Raw genomic sequence first — 16,460 nt, 5'->3', positions numbered from 1 at the left:
GGATGTTCTCACCTAGGGCTGGTGTTCACATAACTGAAAACTGATCCCAAATCCAGCAAGATGCCGTGGAGGAGAATCCAGTCCAGCTGCCTCCTTCCCAAATGATGGTCAAGGGGCAAGAACAGCCACGTGGGAAGTGTGAAATCTGGAGCATATTTTGGCAGGCATGATGGGAAGGGACACCCGTCTGCACACCCAGGCTGTGTCCTGCATGTTCCAGACATTACCCTTTGAAAGGGAAGATGAGTCTTTCCAATTCTGTTTATACATGTGTATGTATGTGTACAGATAATTTTATATATATATATATATATATATATATATATATATATATATATACACACATATATACATATATACTTATGTAAATACATATATATTTATGTAAATGTTTGTAAGTTCTTCTGTGCCTGTGGTCATATGAACTAAGTTGCCAAAAGAGTGAGGTTCTGCCATTTTGAAAACTTCTTAATAAGTCTTCTTGTGCAAGTGGAGATGCTGAGCAACTATTACGTTAATTGGCAGCAAACTAATAATTTGCTGGGTTTAAAGATAAAAAAATAACATATTCTCCTGGACCTTCCCAGTCAGAAAACTACTATTTTGACAGAATCCTAAAGGAAATAGAATAATTTATACTGCTCCCAGCGTGATTATTTAAAACCAGATAGAGTTTTCAACAGCAAGAGGGAAGTTTCTATCAGTTTTGTGAGACTTTGATGATGCAGCCACTTGCAATGGTCACATTACCTTCCACAGAATAACTCTGGTGTGTAAAGTTAAACACATGGAGGTTCAGAGTCCTACTGTGGAGTCACAGACACTCCATAAATTGCTGTAGTAAACCATGCAGACAAGACATAACTGTGCAAAGCTTAACTCTGCCCAGCATTCTGTGGATTGAAAGAAAACATATGCTGTCAGCTGATAATTTATTTACTTGTATACAATTCTGTCAGCTCTACCATTAGCCTCAGGCTTCTGAATCCAGGCAAACTTCAGAAATCTATCATCAGTTTTTGTTATTCCATTTTTTAAAAATATTACTCTTCTGGGGAGACATTTATGTCAGCTGAAGTAGCTAACTGCTCTCCACAGGGTAGAAATGAAACCCAGAGTCAGTCATGCAGGGAGATCACATGTTTGAGTCAATCTGCTTGCTGCAGTGACTAACATCAAGGTTTGTACCACCTGAGCCTCCTTTTTTTTTCTTTTCTTGGGGAGAGGTTAAGAGCCTGGTTGCTGCCCCTGCCAACCAAGCTGATGTTGCTCTGGGGTTTGGCTTCTGTGCCAAGGATCCAGCACAAGCCTAGCAGGTCTTCTCATTGCTTGCACTGTGCTAATGAGATTATCTAAGTGAAACTTGGAATGATCTTTTATTCTGTCAGGAAAGGAAGGGAATGATTAAATATTGAAATAAATAGATACTTTTGAGAAGAAAGACGGACCAAGAAAAAAGGGTTCTGAAAACACAAATGTGTACTCAAAGAAATGCAGTTAATTTCCCACTGAGAAAGCTGACCTCAGCTTCTCTTGGAGACAGGAGACAGATGGGTGAATGTGTGCTGTGTTAGTCACCACAGAAATGGAGAACACTTGCTTCTCCACTGAAGAAACTTTTACTGCCTCAGAGCAGTCCTCAGTGTTGGAACTTTCAGTTCATCCCTTGCAACCAATTATTTCAAACAGATGGAGCAGAGCGGGCCAGCCTGCGTGTGATGGGGAATGCAAACAAATCAGTAACCCCCTCCTGATGGGAGCCCAGGACAGTGAGGAGAACTGAGCACCCCAGCCTTGGTGCAGTATGAGGGGTTACTTGGTAGATATTGGAGCATCAAGTGAGGAGAAGTGCCCATTGCTGCCCAATATAAAATAGTTACAGATACTCACAGAAGATCTTCAAGTCTTTTCTTGGAAAATTGACTTGCAGATGTGTTAAGCCCACAGGAACACACTGGCTCTTCTTTTGGCATCCATGGCAGTTGTTTCAAAGAACTGCTGAAAACAGCAGTGGAATGTTTTACTGCAAGAAATTTAAGCTCCCTCTCCTGGAAATTGCACTTGTTTTGGACTGCCCTGTTTGCCAGAAAAATAGGCGAGACTGCAAGAAGTCATCTTCAACTAAGAAAACGATTTGCATTTACCCATTTTTTTCTCATTTAAAAAAGAAAATTGCTTTAATATGCTTCATTCTTTAAGTGAAACCCCCTGTTTCAGAAGGGAATAGTGCTTGAAATTGGCTCTTTTCCACCTCATTATGTAGTTAATGTAGTAGCAATAGGAAGGGTTGGATTTAACTTCCTTTATTACACTGGAGATTGCTCTGTCTCTGGTTTTACCTTCTCATGCATTTTCTTGCACGGATCTGCACAGAGTAAGATTCATTAGTGAATCATTTTGTTTTCTGTAGGCTCCTTTCTTTTAATCCACAAATAAAAGGCAGAGCTGGGGATGACTCATTTTACACAAATGCTTCTCTCCTAATAGCTCTGCCTCAGCTTCCCAACAATCAGCATCTGACCAGCTCCTGCACTAGGAATCAGTGCTGCTCTTCTCTTTACACAGCAAAGTCAATAACATTATTCCATGTTTGCCTTCCAGTTCAGGGACCAGTCTCAGTGTCAGAGGGGGGTTTATTAGAGGTTGTTGCAAACCTACATCCTGCTGGAAGCACAGTGTTATCACACGTCTCTCCCTCTCCTCCATGAGTCCAAGCACGGGATTCTGGATCATCACACAATGAACATAGGCTAAATGGCTCCTGAAAGGGATTTGGTCACTGCTGTGGAACTTACACCTGGGAGATGCAGCAGCCTGATAAAAGGATGTGTGAGCAAGCACAGATCAGGAGCTGTCACTTCACATCTGCTTGCAAGCCCAGCTGAAATGTCTATTGACAAGCTGAGACACTGCCAGCTCCCCCCACATCACTGAATGGTCCCCTGGCAGGGCCCCACAACTCAAACTGTTTGTTCAAACAAACCTCTCTAAAGCCATAAGTAAACAGTCCCTGAAGGGTACAGCCCTGAGCTTAAAAACCAAAAAAAGCAAAGGACATATTAGCATTTTGCATTTCTTTCATGCTTTGCTGAATTATCTCTTGTTCTGTCAAACATCTAAGAAAAATCTGCCCATTACAGCTCTGGAGCAGGATTGGTGTAATTGGCTTTGTGGTACCTCATTTATTTCAATAGGTTTTGACTTTGAATATCTGAAGTCATGGGAAAGAAAAAAATAGTTGAAACCTAATTTCTACTCTCTCTTATACTCCTTGTCCTACCAAATCAGCCCCAAAATAAATTGCATGAATATGAGCCAGTCACTGAGCAGATTAGGATTAGTGAACCAGTAAGCTCTGCCTTGTCACCATTCTAATGATTCCCACTTGAAATTCAGCATTATTAGTGATTATCCTTCATTTTTAGATTTGCCTTCCAGATCACTAATCACTCTCTGCTCAAGAACACTCTCCTGTTATATATCTTCTGATTTTGTTTTTGCTGGCAGCATGCATTTAGCCATATGCTTGTCTTGTGCAGCCTGCCAAATTCCTGCGTTCCAGGGCTTGTTAAGCTGTGTAAAATGTTGTTGTTGACTTGAATGTTAAGGAAAGTAAGTGACTGATTTCACTTGTTGTTGCAGCCATCTGTGCTCCTGAGCCAGAGCTCTCATCCCAGCAGTAACCGCTAACGCAGGCAAACTGTGACAGTCTCCTGCAAAGTCGTTTGTTTGCTGGAATATATTTTCCAGCACCCACACTTCATCAGTAGACTTTTATGAAAGCAGAAATAGTACTGAAAGGGGCCAGAATCTTGTGATCCTTTAGAAGAATTCTTTGTGACTTCAGCTGAGAAAAAAATTCCATTATTAGGGACTGGAGAAATTGGTGGAAAGGCATTGACAGGTTTCTTTAACAGGAGATGATAGTCGAGATGATCAGTACTGGAGTTATGAAGGCTTTTAAAGAAATAAAATAAATCCCTTAATAGTTTGGGGAATTTAGCAAATTTTGTGTTTCAACTGCTGTGCAATGACTGTATTAAAAACCAGGTAAAAGAAAGGAGAAAGTGTGGTAGGGCGTGATGAACTGTGCAGCTGCAGGACTGCTCAGGGCTGTCCCTAAGGAATGCCTCCTGGTTTTTTAGTCAGGTTTACCATGAGATCTCCAGGGATACACTGCAAAAGCTTTTAACTAATAGCATTAATAGTCTACAATGTGAGCTTGCTTTAATTCCTTGACACTTTGCTCATTGCATTTATAATAGGAATACGTGTGTGGATTTGGGAGTGGCTGGGCAGGATGGTGCTGTGGCCAGAGCTCCTGACTGTGCTGCTTGAAGAGGCTGCAGGCAGTGGTGGAGGCAGGATGTTACTGTTAGATTTGGGATTCTGCCATTTCCCTTAAATGATATCCCTTCTGCAGACAGGTGATGAGGAAATGTAACACTGACAACAGTTTAACAAACTTGGTAGACTTGAAACCTGCCTGCACAGATGTGCGTACTGACATGTAAGGTTGTAAAATCAGAGTGAGTTTGGGATCATGGGCACAATCTGACAGCAAGTCCCTCTACTTTCTACTGGAGAGGTGAAAAAAATCCAGAACTTGTGCTGAAAATTAAAACGTGTGGTACAACAGCTTCTCATCTGATGTAAGTTGATCATCTGATCATTCTGACATCTGATTCTCTCTTTCAGCACTGCTTTAAAGGTCACTGCATCTGGCTCACACCAGACATCCTGAAGCAGGATGGGCACTGGGGGGCTTGGAGCAAGTTTGGCTCTTGCTCCCGCACGTGTGGCACCGGGGTGAAGTACAGGACCCGGCAGTGTGACAACCCACAGTAAGTGACACCCCATGCTGGGGGGCTCCACTGGTGTGCACAGGGATCCTCAGTGCATGGCCAGGGCAGCAGTGCAGGAAAGGATGCTGAGTGGTGCTTGTTAAACCGGACCCATAGCATACATTGTCAGAAATTCTGCTTTTGGCCCTTAGCAAGTCATGAATCATCTTTATTTCTCAGTTTATCCATCCATTAAACTGGTTATGCAGTTACAAGGACTAATACAGTACTATGTAAAGCCTAAGTAAAAGTTTATGGTCCTATATATCTCATTTTAAAATGTGAGTATGAAATAATAGCAGTGATTGACTGGATTTTTTAAAAACCTTTTAAAAAGTTTTCTTTAATCCACCTTTTAGAATATTTCAACAAGAAGATCTTAAAATATTTTAAAACTGGTTTGATTCCAAGTTGGAACAAAGCTCCTGAGATCAGAACTTTCCTCAAAGTTAATTTTAGGAATTTTGAGTTGTCTGGCTTTAATAACTTACATATGGGTCATCTAGATAATGTAGAATGATTCAATTTCAGTAACAGTGGAAGTAAAGTATAGTTAATAAAGATTGTTATATACATATGATAGGAAATGTGTAATTATTGCTATCTTAGTGTGGTATCACAAAATGTCAAGATCTTAACAGCAAGGACTAAAACAATTGTTGGGATTAAATGATTTTAACAGAGAGAGTATTTTTAACATTGAATTTCTTGGTTTGTTGATAAAACAATTGAACTTGATTTGTTTTTTTTTTTTTTTTAATTGAGTTTTATGAAGCAGCATTTTCCAATGGAAATTGTTCTGTTAAGAAAACATTTGCCAGTTCTCTTTTCAGCCTTTATTACTTTGGCAACAGAGAAGCGACCTTTATAATTGTGGGCACAGCTTTAGTTGTAAAACCTATTTGCATGTAGGAAAAGCCTAACGTGCTATTTAAAATGTTTTCTGTGTTTCCTGGAAGAGGATGAAAACCCAGCTACAGGTCCTGGGCTCTGCATTGCCAGATGTGCCAGGGATCTGGTGCACATCTGCCTGGGGGCACACGCTGGGCTGGGCTGCTCTGCCTTTGCTGCTGCATTAGGGGTGCATGTGAACGAGTTCTGCTGTGCTTTCCTTTCCTGGCTGCATCAAGAAAATGGCTTTTCTTGCCTTTATCAAGTAGTTTAAACCTCTTCTTGCAGAAGTTGCTTTTTAACAGCTAAATAGTGACAGCGGGTTTTGAAAGGAAACACGTATTTTACGTATCAGAAATACAGGCCTAGCTTCATCAACTGCCTGCTGACATGATTGGTAAACAAATGGCTCCTCAAAAGATTTAACAGACGCTTGATTAATGAAATAAAAGCAAAACTAACCGTGGGTTTCTCTGCCTGTCTCAGTCCTGCCAACGGAGGCCGCACGTGTGTGGGGCCGAGTTATGAATTCCAGCTGTGCAACACCCAGGAGTGTCCCAAGGACTTTGAGGACTTCAGAGAGGAGCAGTGCCGGCAGTGGGACCCCTACTTTGAGTACCAGAACACCAAACACCACTGGCTGCCCTATGAACATGTTGATGGTGAGCAGCCCCTCTCCTGTGAAAACTAAAATCAGTTGCAAATATGAATAAAAATTATACAGGGAGGGGTAAAACTTCTTCCCAGGAAATCATGCCTCCTAAATCTGTTAGGAGGTGTTTGGAGGGATCAGTATCAGTGTATGAGTGACTCAATTTGTACAATGCACTTAGATTTTCAAAAAACTTTGGACACTGTTCCTCAGTGCCAGCTGTTAAATGGATTTACCATGAGATAAAAAGGAATGGTTTTGTATGGGAGCATGGCCCACTCTGAGAGCTGCAGAAGGACCTTGTGACACTAAGGGACACAAGAAGGCAAAGGAAGTTTGGTGTTAATGAATGCCAGTAATTGATGTGTGGGTAAAAACTGGTGTGTGTGTGTGTGTGTGGATGGTGGGCTCTGCAAATAAAGGCTGGGAATAACTTTAGGAAAAGATCAGTTCAGTGACTGTGAAGGGAGAGATGGAGAGCACTGACCTGCCCCTGTGTACCTGCACGTTGTGCCTGCACTTTAAACACTCAGCCAATGCAGCTCAGGTTGTGCCCATCATCTCACTGCTGCCCAGGCTGCTAAAACACCCACAGCTGAACTCCAGCCAGAATAAAGCAAACATAAATAATGACTTCTGGATGAGGAGAGGTTAGATAAACCAGGACTTTTCACCCTGGAAAAGCAAGGATGTAGATTAAAAAGATAGAGTTACAGAGTTGGGAGTGGCCCAAAGAGACTGAACGTGGAATGATTATTGAGTTTCTCATAACACGAGCCTGGGAACATCAAATAAAATTATCAGATGGAAGATTTAAAACAAATAAGAGGAAAGGCTTAATACAAAGCATCTAATTATCTTGAAATTCACTGCTACAGAAGACTGCTGATGCCAGAAAGTTTCAGAATTTTTTTTGAAAAATTCTTGACAGTTCTACATTCCATTAAGAGCCATTAAACACCAAGTTCCAGTCATGATTTTGGAAGTCCCCAAGCTGCAGTGTAGGAGGAACTGGGAGAATATTCTGAGAAAATTTCAAGTTTGTTCCTGTGTCTTCCTCCAAATGCTGCTGGCACTGTTGGAGGCAGCTGTTGGGTTGGATGGGTGCTGGCCCTCAGACCAGCAAGGTTGACAGAGATCATCTCCTAGAACAGAAATGTTCCTGTTCCTGTTAATGCCTCAGCTTAGCTGTCAGTGCAAGTGCAGCTGGTTGCTTTGGGCCGTGTCTGCTCTTGCCAGAAAACACTCTGAGATGTTTTACCAAACAAAGAGGCAGAGGGCAATGAGTCTCAGCTTGTTGAATGAGCAGTGTGAGCTGATCACTGTTTTTGAGCCCCAACACCTTACTTGAATGGCAAATTCTTGAGGGCAGGGTTGGCCTGGCAAGGGGCAGGCTCTGAGCAGCCACCCCATCCTCAGCCCAGCTGCCCTTGCTGGGAGGGGAAGGGTCACTTTGGGTGAATCATTTTGCATTCCAGTGAGAGGATACTCTGCCAGAAATTAATAGCAAATTCCTTACAATTAATTTGCCTGACTTTCTTCCCAAGTAGTTCTCAGAGTTCTCTCATTCTTTTCATGCCATCTTGGTCAGTCTGGGATTTTCTAAGGCACAGACACAGCCTTACAGCTTAATTTCATGAAATAGCTTTGCTGGCACAAAAGGGTGGAGGGATGAAGGCTGTGGTCTGCAGGACCTTTGCTTATGCTTTAGCCTTTGGAGCAGTCTGCTGCAAAGACCAGTGAAACAAATCAGATTTTTTTTCAATTAATTTCAATGGCTTCTGGGTCAGAAACCAGCTCATTGATGTCTGAACACTGATCCCTGGGCACTGCTGGTTTCCAATATAACTATGGTATAACTGCAGACACTTTGAGAGTTACATTTACCTGTGCAGGGTTATTAGAGGGAACAGCTTTTGTGTGAAAATAAGGCCAGAGACAAGCTTATGCTGCAACTCTAATCTATTCAAAACTCCCTTTTGTAAGGATAAGGCATATCAGTGACACACTTGTGAGGATAATGCAGTTGTGGCTCAGAAGTGACATAAATCCATACACTTCACAGGCAGCTCAGCTGGACGTGTCTGACACATTGTGCAGGGCATAAGAACAGAGAGGAGAGCCTCATGCTGTGGGCAGAGAAAAACCACTGAGCTGGGGTACACCCCAGTGTGTCCTTGAGCATCCCATGCCCCGTTGTCTCCTGTTCCAGGCCCTCTGAGCCCCCAGGTCCTCACCCTGCTGTGCTCACAGGCTGCTGCATCTCCCTGTGCATCTGCCAGGGCAGCAGGGAGGGACTCTGGCCGTGAGCTCCCAGCCTGAGTTAAATGAGAAGGACTCAGAGAGCAGGGACTGGACAGACACACCATCATATCCACGCTCCTGCACCTCGGCTGTGCCCAGCACCAGTGAATAGCACAGGAAGAAAATAATTCTTTGCAATAGCAGGGTCTAATTTAACAGCACTTACACATTTACTGCTCCATGGAGCAGTGGGAGCAGAACCATCTCTAAAATGAAGCCCTTGTGCAGAGCTGTTGGCATCCAGTGAGACCTGCTGATATTTTCATTTAATGACAGGCAGTGAATGTGTGCTGTGTGTGGGGTGGCTGCATACCCAGGGGTGCTGTGTGCACATCCATCCTGTGCACAGCTTAATGTTTCTAATATATACATTAGGTCTGTTTTTACTATGATCCTAATAGTCTCCTATGAAGAATTTGCACAAAAAAGTACCTGTTTTAATAGACTAGACCCTGGATTGTCAGCATGGCTTCTCTGCGTGGTTTGGGAGCAGTAGCAAAGGTCTCTGATGTACCAATACCCAGTGGCCTTGAGGACATCAACAGCAATAACAAGGACTTTATAAAAAGAGGCCAGAGGCCATGGAACTGCACAGGGGAAGAATGCAAAGGGCCTGTGAAGATTTATTTCAGTTGAACTGCTACAATGGAAAGGTTGTTATTGTTTTAAATGGTGGGAAAAGCACTCCAACTTTTAATCATGTTAAAATAGCAGAATCTCTATTTGTTTCATCTAGCAGAAAGGCCATCTGCTCTTCAGTGCCAAGGAAAGCATAGTGAATCCTATTATGGGGCTGAGGACAGCAAGAGACATGGATAAAATGAAATGCACTACTGGAATACAACTTTATTCAGCCACTGACTAGTCATTTTCAGCTTAATTTTTTGTTCTTAGCTCTTTGGAACAGATTAGAGAAAATAGCACTTGTCTGGCTGTTTGTGCATGTGTTAGGAGTAAAAAAATGGTTTTTGCTGAATCTTTTTGACATCTCATCTTGTTTAATGGTTTAAATTATCATAAATACAAGTATAACTATGAGGGAAAATTAACTTTGTGGTTAGGATGAAATGCTATGGCCCAGCTGTCTCTGAAGAAATTTTGGATGCCAGGTTCACTCAGTGTCAAACAGTTGCTTTTAATGGGAAAATTAATTTGGCTTTTCTTCATTTAAGCGCAGTGCAGGAGAAACCAGCACCTCTCACAGGTAGTCATGCAACTGAGGAGAGCTCTGCCAGATTGCATCATCTGCAAAGGATTAAATAGATCCCCCCTCAAAGTCAATGATGTGTTATTTTTAAGCCTGTCTCCTAATGGTGACACATGGATGCTTTACGATTCAGCATTTTCCAAGAGATCACAGGGTTTTTCAAAGGGGATGAGCATCAATGATTTATGGGCACCACGTTGGGCTCTGTGAGGTGTGCAAGGAAAAAGGGAGAGCCAACACTACTGAAAGAGCTGCTCACAACATCAGCAACTAAACGGGGGGCTGAACGTGCACAGTTTGGGTTGTTCTGTTTTTCAGCCAAGGAGAGGTGCCACCTGTACTGCGAATCCAAGGAGACAGGGGATGTGGTTTACATGAAGAGGATGGTGCACGACGGGACCCGCTGCTCCTACAAGGATGCTTACAGCATCTGTGTGAGGGGAGACTGCCTGGTGAGGACCTGGGGGCTCCTGCACGGCTCAGCAGTGTGAAAACAACTCAAACTCTACCTTGAGTGCTTCTCTCCGAGCATGACTAAGTATAACAACACTTTGGGCAATAAGGAGATTTCATTAGGATTATTGTCACAATATTATGTGTGATATTCACAGTTGCCATGCATGTGACTCAATTCCAAAAGCACCTGCCTACACAAGAAACATTTCATGCAGTATTTTAAGATGAGCTATTACAATTAGCTTTCAAGGAAAGCTCTCCCTGCTGGGGTTTAGTGGGGGTGGAATGTACAATGAAACAGGAACACACAGCAGCTTTCAAGGAAAGTGGTGTTAGGAAATGGCTGATGTGCTTTCTCTTGGTATTTGATCATGCTATTTTTAAAAAATCAATGACAGTTCCTCTAAGTTGGGATCTGCTGCAGGTCATCTTTCAAAGGAATGAGTATCTGACTAGCGAAACACTGGTGGAGGTGCTTATCCCCGTATAGATGCCTAGATTCTCCTGGAATTTAAGTATCTGTCTTAAGATAAGCTGAGGCTTAAGGGCTTTTCTTTAACCATGCTGTTTTCCTTCAGTGAGAGAACCACTGTGAAGCATAATATGAAAATATAATCAGCCAGTTGACAGCTACTACAGGAACTGGAAGTATTAAAATCTGTTTAGGTGTTGATCTTCCAGGAGAACACTGCGAGGTGTGCTGCTTTACTGAAGCAGAATCAGGGGGTTAATATGAAAAGTGAAGGCTTATCTGAATTGAATGGCGGATAAATAAGAATGACTGTTTCTCTCTTTTGTGCACAGAAAGTTGGGTGTGACAGGGTCATAGGTTCCACAAAGCAGGAAGATAAGTGTGGTGTCTGTGGAGGAGATAATTCCCACTGCAAAGTGGTGAAAAGAACATTTTCAAGAATACCAAAAAAGCAAGGTCAGTACATGCAGCGTGGTTTGTCCTGGGGAATTCAGGGTATTTTTCTTGGTATCTTATGTTTCATGGAAAGTACCAGGACAATTAAAAATCATTTGCAGCGTCATTAATTCCAATAAACAATCTGGAATTACTTCCACATATGTTTATAATTTGGAAATAAGACTTCTGTCCAGTGAGCAGTTAAAGCTGCTGATACCAAGGCCTGTGCATGCATGGGAGAGGGTTTCCCTGCTCCTTGTTGGGCACAGAAATGGGAATAATGCTGGATTCGCTTCATCTTGTTTAATACATCTTGCTTTCAGAAAATAAGATTTATTTAAAAACCTAAGACAAACCCACCCTGGGCATATTAATTAATAATTAATTTATTATTTTGTAGCATATTAATCCATAACTGTCTTTTCAAATACCCCCATATAGGGTATGTTAAGATGTTTGAAATTCCTGCTGGAGCAAGACATTTACTTATACAGGAAACAGATGCCACCACTCATCATCTTGGTAAGTAAAAAGCAGGAAGATTTTCAGTCAGAATATTTTTTTCTGGTGTTTATTTTTGTCTCTGGAGGCTGACAATGTGTTTGTACATTTGTTTACCCATTACCCACCCACACCATGTACTTTCTCTAAGTATGTTAAATTAGGAAACTTGTTTGGCAATTTGATTTCCCTGTGCTGTATCCCAGGGTGTCCCAGCCAGATCTCTGTGTTGGTATGTTCATGTGATGTGTGAAAGCTGCTGGAAGAGGCACTGGGTTGCTTTATGGGGTACAGTGTATTATCTTTGGGGGTTGGAAGTAGATGATCTTCAAAGTCCCTTTCAACCCAAACCATTCCATGGTCTTTGTGTGCATCTTTCATGCTTCCCACCCTCAGTAATTTCCCAGCTGTATCCAGATCTGTTCCAGATTCTGCCCCACTGCTAACAGTACTGACACGAGGCTGCCAAATCAATCCAGCAGTTTAGGAGATAATGGAAATCCACTCCTCCCAGGCCCTGTAATCAATGGGAAGCAGTGACTGGTAGCTGCTATTAATTGGAAGTAGATTCAGAGTGAATGATCTGCTAACCATAGTGTGAAGCATGCCAGCTTCTCCGCAGTGAATGCTTCCCTGGCTGCCCTGTGGATCAGGGAGCAGCCCTTGTTCAAAGTTCTGCCAAGGTGGGGTGAGTGCTGAGGACATGGACAGCTGGCTCGCTGCCTTGGCCACTGCTGAAGGAGCAAGATGCTCAGGTAGCTGCCAGGCAGAGAATGGAGTTAAAATCTGGTGTTACATAACAAACAGTCCCTGCTTCTTCTAACGAGGACGGCAAATGTTCCATCTCAGGTGAAAACCTGTCCTCATCCAAAGGTGGCTGAAGTCTCTCCGGGTGAAGGATGGAGCACTGGTGGGAGCTGAAGAGAGGAACCAGGCTTTGTGTGCAGTGGCAGGTGTCTGCAGAGCAGCAGGAGCTTAACAGGGCTGTGCTGGTGTCAGGACTGGATCTGAGCAGGAGAATTGATGCTGTTTCTAGTGTCCCTCTCTCACTGTGGGGACCTGCTGGGGGTTAGCTCAGTAGCCTTCCTCTGATGGAGCAGTAACAACCCTCTGAGCTGCCTTATAACATATGAAAGTGTTGAATAGCTCTGGGACCCCCACTGGCTCTCAAATTGGCTCGGATTTGGCCAGTGGATTCAGAAGTTGTTATATGGGAGCAGGCAGCTCGACCCCTGTGGTGCAGCTGCATTGGCCTCATTTCTCTGGCAAGGAAGGCTTTGAAAAAGGAAAAAAAAGGACAATTGATGTTCCTGGAGCTGAGCAGAAAAGCATTGACAGTTCAGTGAAACACCTGATAAAGTCTTTCCAAACCTGAGAGGGAAGAGAGGGAAAATGCACACTGGCCTTTTCAGCTTCGTCCCCTGGGACCCGAGCAGAACAAAACTGGAGATGAGAAACAAACCTCTTATATGCACTTTTCTTGTGTTGCTCCCAGCCATTAAAAATCGTGAAACAGGGAAATTCATTCTAAGTGAGGACAACTATGTGCCAGACTCCAAGGTCTTCATTGACATGGGTGTGGAGTGGGAATATCGCAATGACGACGACAGAGAGACGGTGCAGACCATGGGGCCGCTGCGGCACGGGATCATCATCCTGGTAAGCCAAATGGAAGCCACCTTCCACACAGCCAGAGAGGGCTAGCCTGTCCTTCACATTCCTCTTGTGAGCTACCAGAAGACATCTGCTTCAATTATAAGACAATAGGAGATGTATTTTAATTCCTTTCTCCCAGCTCATTGCTGTTATAATTCAGGGTTATGTGTTGAGCAACCAGCTGTCGTGATTATTTCCTGTGGCTGGCATAGCAATCAGCCACTGAATAAAGGGCTGCAGCTTACTTATCCTATCTGACATGTGAGCACCAATCAAAAAAAGGTCAGAGTGGTTCATATCAGCTAGATCTAATAGTTCCCTCTCCCATCCATGTTTTGAAAATGTATCCTGCAAAGGCAGATGCAGGATTCCTGTGATCCTGGCTCCCTTTTTCAGGGCAAAACAGTTCCACAGTTCCCAAAACCATCCAAATATATTCCTTTTTTTATTGCAAACTAGCAAAGAGTAGACTTCAATTCAGGCCTAAGTTGATTTAAAATCCCTCTGAAAACAACTGTAATGTGTTGATCTACATCAGCTGAACTTCAAAGGAAGAATAAATACTATGTTTCCAAAGGACAAATATTTTGCACTTTGCTCAAATTGAGATCTGTTTTCTTGCATTTGTCTTAGTGCAGTGTGATAACAAAACCTCTTTCTAAATAGTTTATATTTCTGTCAAGATTAAGTAAAAAGCTTTGCAGAATTCCAGGACTATCATAAGAATATTTGTGTTTTATCAGAAATATGAGCAATTTTCTTTGCCAGTTTCACTTATTTGTGCAGTTGAATTTGCTTTGTCTTTTAGTGGAACTATCCGTTATCATTTCAGTACAAAATTTCCTTCCTTTGTGATGGGATATGGAAAAAATTTAGTATCATGATGTCAGTCCAATGTTGGCAAGGAAAATAAGTCTAAATCAACCACAGTCTTTCTTAATATGCAGTTTAGAAACTCTGTGTCATAAGGATGGAGATACTTTTTCATCAGAGAAAAAATGTGTTGAGTGCAGCTAAAAGGTTGAAATCCCTCTGGGGATGTTTTTGTATGTGAGCCAGGATCACTATTTCACATCATCTCACAGAGCTTCTGATATCAGTCTTTCATATCTTTTTTCATTACATCTCCTTTGCTTATTAGGTGATTCCTCATGGTGGTGCCAAGATATCTTTGACTTACAAGTACATGATCCATGAAGATTCCTTGAATGTTGATAACAATAATGTTTTGGAAGAGGACTCACTGTCATATGAATGGGCTTTGAAGAAATGGTCCCAGTGTTCAAAACCTTGTGGAGGAGGTAAAAACAAAATCTCAGATCATGCAAAATTCGTTTATTGCCATGAGACATTAAGGAGATCAGAATATGGGAGGAGTTTTATTTAAGTAATAGATAAATAAATAGTGAATGGGGTTAAAATCTGATTTAAACAGTTTAGGGGCAGATCTGGGCTGATTAATTTCTGATGTATGAAAATGAAAATGAAAAATTGGACAAATGTATAAGATTTGGATGAGGGTCTCTAAGCTGTGAAGGTGCCGAACCTCAGGGTGCCATGGGGCAGCCTTTTGTAAATCCCCATCCAATGATGTGGCTTTTGCAATGTCAGATTCCTTTTTGGGGTCAGATGTGAAGGCTGATGCTGTTCCCCAGGTTGATGATCAGGTTGCAGCATTGGATTGTCACTGGAGAGGTTTCCAGAATGTTTTTGAGATGCTAGATCTGACTGTTATTTTCATTAAATATTATTTAAGTGTTGTTTTCATTTTCATGGTGAGGTCACACCTTGAGTGCTGTGTCCAGTTCTGGCTCCTCAATTTAGGAGAAAAGGAGACTCAGAGGTGACCTTATCACTCTCTATAACTCACTGAAAGGTGGCTGTGCTCAGGTGGGGTTGGTCTCTTTCTCTGGGCAGCACTGACAGACCCAGAGGACACCGTCTCAAGCTGTGTCAAAGGAAATATAGGTTGGATATCAGGAAAAGGTTTTTAATTGAAAGAGTGATAAAGTTCTGGAATGTTCTGCCCGGGGAGGTGGTGGAGTCACCATGCCTGGATGTGTTTAAAAAAAGACTGGATGTGGCACTGGGTGCCAGGGTTTAGTTGAGGTGTTAGGCTGGGTTGAACTTGATGATCTTAAAGGTCTCTTCCATCCCGGTGGTTCTGTGATTAAAGGAGTGGAAAGTATAGGGGATGAGCAATTTTGTGTGTTAAATTTGCACTGCAAGTCTTCATTCAGAGCAGCTTACCCCTCCTTTGGTAGCATGTTCCTCTGCAGTTCCTACTGCAGCCCTTGACAGGATCTGTGCAGCTCCCCTGCAGCTGGAGCCCCCTGTGGGGTGTGCCAGCCCTCGGAGTAAGAGCAGTGTCTCTCCCCAGGCTACCAGTTCACCAAGTACGGCTGCCGCAGGAAGACCGACCACAAGATGGTTCACCGCAGCTACTGCGAGCTCATCCAGAAGCCCAAGCCCATCCGCAGGGTGTGCAACCTCCAGGAGTGCTCCCAGCCCATGTAAGCATCCCCTGGAGGTGCAGGGCCACCTAACCCAGCCAGCACTGGCACCTCAAGGCGGCTTTAGCTTCACCTTCGTGGCCATTGCAGGGGCCCAGCACTGTGAGGATCTCATGCTCTGTTCTGCTCATGGAATATTCTTTCTGTGATTGCTCGTTCCTGTGACTTATGAAATAAGTTGGGTTAGAAAATAAGTGCTGTCCTGATCCATACTTTTGTGTTCAGGCCATCGTGAGGTGATACAAAATAGACATAAATTCAATTTATACCAGCGGATTTTACACAGCGTGAATTAAACATGTCAAAGCAAATGTACAGAGTGCTGCAGAAGACAACCAGTGTCAATGTCCAGTCTCTCAAATCCAAATCTTCATAAAGTTCACAGCATATTTTTGGACATTTAAACACAGGGAAAAGACTTGACCTGTTAGATTTCTCTGGCTGCCCTCGTACAGCACGAAATGCCTGTTGTACCTTCATTTATAGCTCTACATAGTCAAGTGTTATAAATATTTTAATTCAAATT

At 42.7% G+C, this 16,460-nt stretch overlaps 1 protein-coding gene across 1 annotated transcript in view; it reads left to right on the top strand.

The window, feature by feature from the left end:
* Positions 1 to 16,460, top strand: part of ADAMTS2 (ADAM metallopeptidase with thrombospondin type 1 motif 2) — a 174,419-nt gene that overhangs the window by 145,358 nt on the left and 12,601 nt on the right. The window contains exons 11-18 of the mRNA XM_063168778.1: positions 4,699 to 4,844; positions 6,222 to 6,397; positions 10,217 to 10,350; positions 11,159 to 11,282; positions 11,706 to 11,786; positions 13,261 to 13,424; positions 14,563 to 14,722; positions 15,802 to 15,934. Of these exons, the coding sequence (XP_063024848.1) occupies positions 4,699 to 4,844; positions 6,222 to 6,397; positions 10,217 to 10,350; positions 11,159 to 11,282; positions 11,706 to 11,786; positions 13,261 to 13,424; positions 14,563 to 14,722; positions 15,802 to 15,934 (1,118 nt within the window). The remainder of the gene's footprint in view (positions 1 to 4,698; positions 4,845 to 6,221; positions 6,398 to 10,216; positions 10,351 to 11,158; positions 11,283 to 11,705; positions 11,787 to 13,260; positions 13,425 to 14,562; positions 14,723 to 15,801; positions 15,935 to 16,460) is intronic.

The sequence above is a fragment of the Melospiza melodia genome, chromosome 14 (genome assembly GCF_035770615.1).
Source record: "Melospiza melodia melodia isolate bMelMel2 chromosome 14, bMelMel2.pri, whole genome shotgun sequence".
NCBI lineage: Eukaryota > Metazoa > Chordata > Aves > Passeriformes > Passerellidae > Melospiza > Melospiza melodia.
This window is presented reverse-complemented; position numbering and strand designations above follow the sequence as displayed.